This window comes from Chiloscyllium plagiosum, chromosome 1 (assembly GCF_004010195.1).
Source record: "Chiloscyllium plagiosum isolate BGI_BamShark_2017 chromosome 1, ASM401019v2, whole genome shotgun sequence".
NCBI classification, from domain to species: domain Eukaryota; kingdom Metazoa; phylum Chordata; class Chondrichthyes; order Orectolobiformes; family Hemiscylliidae; genus Chiloscyllium; species Chiloscyllium plagiosum.
In genome coordinates this window covers 2,839,534-2,844,570 of record NC_057710.1, presented here as the reverse complement: position 1 = coordinate 2,844,570, position 5,037 = coordinate 2,839,534, and the positions used below count along the sequence as shown (strand labels likewise).

Here is a 5,037-nt window from a genome sequence, read left to right as displayed (position 1 = left end):
TCAGGGGCATGGAGGGGTCAGGGTCAGGCGGGTCTAGGCACGGGGGGGGGTCAGGGGCACGGAGGGGTCGGGGTCATGGGGATTCAGGGTAATGGAGAGCGTGGGTGTCAGGGTCACAGGGACGTGTGGGGATGGAGGTCATGTGGGGAGGCACATGTGATCGGGGTCACAGGGGAGATGGGTGGGGTCGGGATCCCTGTGGCCTGAGACCATTTGGGGCTGTTAGCCTGTGACTGGAGTTCTGGGGTTCTGGCCTGGGGAGAGGGGAGGCAGAGCTGACTGTCCTATACATCCTGTTATCAGCCACATTTCGCATGCGCTTAGCTCTGAGCCTTACCTTGACAGACCAGCACCAACTGTCTACTCTCTGTCCCCACAGCTGGTGTCCAATCCCTATCAGTACGATGTTCTGGTTATGCCGAATCTCTACGGAAACATCATTGATAACCTGGCAGCAGGTCTGGTTGGAGGAGCTGGGGTAGTCCCAGGAGAGAGCTTCAGTGCTGAGTACGCAGTTTTCGAAACGGTAAAGGAATGGTTTGTGTTTCTTCATTCAGTTGGGGCAGCAGCACTGGTGGGGAGGGGGGGGACGGTGAGGCTTTGGGGGAAACAACTCCAGAAGCCATGAGGCACTCGAGGTTTCTGGGTCCCTCGCAGTACTTACCCTCTCCCCGAGCTGCTGGCTCGCTCTGTCTCCTTTCGGACTGTGGGACCACAACCTTTCACTTTGTTGTTTGATTTCAGGGAGCCCGCCACCCGTTCTCCCAGGCGATGGGTAGGAACATTGCTAATCCCACTGCCATGTTGCTGAGCTCCGCCAATATGCTGAGGCACCTGAAGTAAGTTCCAGAGCTCCCTCTATCTTGCTGCCCCTCCCTCTGTCACCTATTGAAGACCTGGGACATCATCTCCCTCCCTCCCCCTCTCCCCCCCTTCACAAGGTCAGAAGGGAGGCTGTTTGCTGTATCTGTAATCACGTTCCCACAGATACTCAGTGTGAGCAGTGTGTGTACTGCAGAAATTCACCAAAGATCCTTCAACAGCACCTTCCCAACCTGCACCCTCTCCCACCTAGACCAAACAAAGTGCTGCAAACTGGCAAATAATAGCTGCCACCTATCACCCAAATCTTCTTTATTTGTTGAGGGGGGTGAGGGAGCTGTGACCTTACCATGTGAAAGCAGTGAGTCTGTGACCTTATGGGTAAGGATGGTTGGACCAAGGGCACTTCATGCTGCCCCCTAACCTTTCTCACTCACTCATGCTCTCTCTCTCTCTCTCGCGTGCTCTCCCCTCCCCTCCCCCCCGCCCCGCCCCGCAACTGTTAGTGTGGCTCGGTTGTAGTGTTGCCATCCTGAAGTGCTCGCTGTCATTATTTTGTTAAATGTTTGAAAACTGTGAGCGATGCGAGGCTGAACTCTCTGATTCCACTACAGCCTAGAATTTCACTCCAACCTGATCTCTGAGGCTGTGAGGAAAGTCATCAAACTGGGCAAGGTATGTGAGGAGATTGACTGCTGGGTGGTTGGCTGGGGGAGGAGGAAGGTTGGGTTAAGTGTGAGAGGGAGGGGGTGGGTGGGTTGGTATTATGACGGGGCTGGGGTTTGTGTAGCAGCTGGATGTGTTGGGGAAGTACTGTGTGGGGTTTGAGTTCAACATCATTGTGGATTTTGAGGTGGGGCGATGATGGGGATGTTGGGATTTTCTGGTGGGTTTATGTTCAGGAAAACGGGTCTTTGGGAGGGGAGGCTGTGCACCATTCTTTATCCCCTGTTGTTTGTTTGATTTATCCACATTTATTGATTTGATTTAAGTTTGTTTTGTGCTTTTACTTTCATTTTCTCCTTTTGATTTCTCCCGCCCCGGCCCTGCCTTGCCCTGGCCCCGCCCCACATTAGGTTCGGACCCGAGATATGGGCGGTTATTCCACCACCAGCGATTTCCTGAAGAGTGTCATCGATAACCTGCACCCTGCTCGTCTCCGCTAGCCTGCTCCACGCCTCCCTGCTGGGAGTTTGAACATGATGCTGCCGTTGGATTGGACCCCCTCGGGACTCCCAGTGGGCCCTCCAGTCCTCTTTCTCCCCTTGAGGATTGAAGTGCCAGGTTATTTCCACACTTCTGGCTGGATGGAGTTGGCAGAGCCTCAGTGATGGCTCCGTCTCGGTGTAAAGCAGTGACCTGCTCCAGAGTTTTTGTGTTTAATGTTTCATCCTCTGATATCCATGCTCTGTGTTTGTTGACCAGTTGCCTGGCTTTAGCGAGCAGTTACAGGGCAGTATTGGAGGCTTTACATAATATCCAGGTTCAGTAATAACTACACCATTCCCTCTTGCTCTCTGTTATTCCTGATTTAGAGATTACCTCCTTTTCCTTTTGTTTTGTTGGGATTTATCTGTTTTTTTTAAGATGTTTGTCTCATCCCAAGATGGAGAAACGATGTGTGAACTAATGAGAATCATGATGGAAGCAGATGCCATGTACAAATCAGCTGACTGACTCCCAGAGAGTCTGAGACTTTGAGCTTCTGAATCATTGACACTGGATTAACTAAGAGCATCACTCAGCAGCAGGCCATTTACAGGGTCATAACCCCAGCTCCCCCTCCCCAGGGAGGGTACCCATGTAAAATCCTGCTTTTGAGGGAATTGTTTCAGTCTAAAATAAAACATTCCAGCACTTTGTCAACTCTACATCTGCAGTCCTGTGTTTCCCATGTATTCACCTGCTGCATGTGCTTCTTCCCCAAACCCAGAGTGGGCCAAAGTGATCTCTGGCCAATGAAACGCTAATGGTGCAATCTATCAGCCAATCACTGACTGCAAAAGGGAAGGGCAGTGTCTCAGGTCTTTGTGTCGTTAATGAACCTGCAGAATGTGGCAGGTGAGAGACACTTCACATTCCTCACTGGGAAGTGCATCCAACTCCAGCTCCTCAAAAACCGAGTTAGGGAACTGGAGCTGGATGAACTTCGTATCATTCGGGAGGCTGAGGGGGAAATTGAGAGGAGTTACAGGGAGGTGGTCACTCCCCAGACACAGGATAAGGACAGCTCGGTTACTGTCAGGGGGAGGAAAGGGAACCGACGGTCAGAGCAGGGATCCCCTGTGGCCGTTCCCCTCAGTAATAAGTATACCATTTTGGATGCTGCTGGTGGGGATGGCCTACCAGAGGAAAGCCATAGTTGTCAGGTCTCTGGCACTGAGCCTCGCATTGTGGCTCAGAAGGGAAAGGGGGAGAATAGAAAAGCGCTAGTGGTAGGGGACTCAGTAGTTAGACAGACTGACAGGAGATTTTGTGGTCAGGAATGGGACTCCTGGAAGGTACGTTGCCTCCCTGGTGCCAGGGTCCAGGATGTCGCTGATTGGGTTTACATGATTCTGAAGGGGGAGGGTGAGCAGCCAGAAATCGTGGTACATATTGGCACCAATGTTACAGCCAGGAAAGGGATTGAGGATCTGAAAAGTGACTACAGAGAGTTAGGTTGGAAGCTGAAGAGCAGGACAAGTAGAGTAGTGACCTCGGGTTTGCTGCCAGTGTCACAAGATAGTGAGGTGAGGAACAGTCAGCAAATGCAGCTTAACACGTGGCTGTGAGGCTGGTGCCGGAGGGAAGGTTTCAGATACCTAGACCATTGGGATACCTTCTGGTGAAGGTGGGACCTGTACATGAAGGATGGGTTACACCTGAACTGGAGGGGCACAAATGTCCTGGGTGGGAGATTTGTTTGTGTGGTTCGGGAGGGTTTAAACTAGTTTGGCAGAGGGTTGGAATTAGAGCCACATGTCTGAGAGGGGGTCAGTTGTAGATGGGGCAATGACAGGATGTAGTTAAACTATCGGGGAGGTTTCTCGTGATTAAACAAAGGGATTCGTGAAAGTGTGTCTGCTTTAATACAAGGAGTGTCAGAAATAAGAGTGATGAACTTAGAGCATGGATCAGTACTTGGGGCTATGACGTTCTGGCCATAACGGAGACGTGGGTTTCACGGGCAAGAATGGTTGCTAGATGCTCCAGGGTTAAAAAGGACAGGGAAGGTGGAAAAAGAGGACGGGGTGTTGCATTGCTAATCAGAGAGTGCATCACAGCTACAGAAACGAAGGTTGTTGAGGAAGGTTTGTCTACCGAGTCAGTATGGGTGGATGTTAGGAACAGCAAGGGAGCAGTCACCGCATTGGGGGTTTTCTACACACCCCCTAATAGCAGTAGGGAGATTGAAGACCACATGGGTGGGCAGATTCTGGAAAAATGCAAAAGTAGCAGGGTTGTTGTTATGGGTGATTTCAACTTTCCCAATATCGACTGGAACCTCCTTAATGCAGATGGTTTGGATGGAGCCGTTTTTGTCAGGTGTGTTCAAGAGGGTTTCCTTACTCAGTATGGAGACAGGCCGATGAGGGGAGAGGCCATTTTGGATTTGGTGCTCGGCAATGAGCCAGGACAGGCGTCAGATCTCACGGTGGGAGAACACTTTGGTGACAGTGACCACAACTGCCTCACATTTACCATAGCCTTGGAGAGTGAAAGGAGCAGGTACCGAGGGAAGATATTTAATTGGGGAAAAGGAAATTATGACGCTATCAGACAGGAGTTGGGAGGTACAGCCTGAGAGCAATTGTTCCATGGAAAGGGCATAGCAGACACGTGGAGACTGTTTAAGGAGCAGTTGTTGCGAGTGATGCACAAATTTGTTCCTATGAGACAGGTAAGAAGGGATAAGATTAAGGAGCCTTGGATGACGAGAAGAGAGGAGCTTCTTGTCAAAAGGAAGAAGGCAGCTTATGTCAGGTGAGAGAAGCAAGGATCTAGCACAGCTTTAGAGGGTTACAGGCTGACTAGAAAGGAGCTCAGAAATGGGCTGAGGAGAGCCAGGAGGGGGCACGAAAAAGGCTTGGCAAGAGGATTAGGGAGAACCCAAAGGCATTTTACTCAAACTTAAGATTGATAAGTCCCCAGGGCCAGACCAGATTTATCCCAGGCTACCCCAGGAAGCGAGAAAGGAGGTTGCTAAGCCGCTGGCAAAGATCTTTGCTTCTT

At 50.9% G+C, this 5,037-nt stretch overlaps 1 protein-coding gene across 1 annotated transcript in view; it reads left to right on the top strand.

Annotated features, from left to right (window-relative positions):
• idh3b (isocitrate dehydrogenase (NAD(+)) 3 non-catalytic subunit beta) overlaps window positions 1–2,693 on the top strand; it is a 13,725-nt gene extending 11,032 nt beyond the window's left edge. The window contains exons 8-11 of the mRNA XM_043690751.1: window positions 227–526; window positions 745–839; window positions 1,437–1,497; window positions 1,899–2,693. Coding sequence (XP_043546686.1) covers window positions 227–526; window positions 745–839; window positions 1,437–1,497; window positions 1,899–1,988 — 546 coding nt within the window. The 3' untranslated portion in view covers window positions 1,989–2,693. The remainder of the gene's footprint in view (window positions 1–226; window positions 527–744; window positions 840–1,436; window positions 1,498–1,898) is intronic.
• The last annotated feature ends 2,344 nt before the right edge of the window (window positions 2,694–5,037 follow it).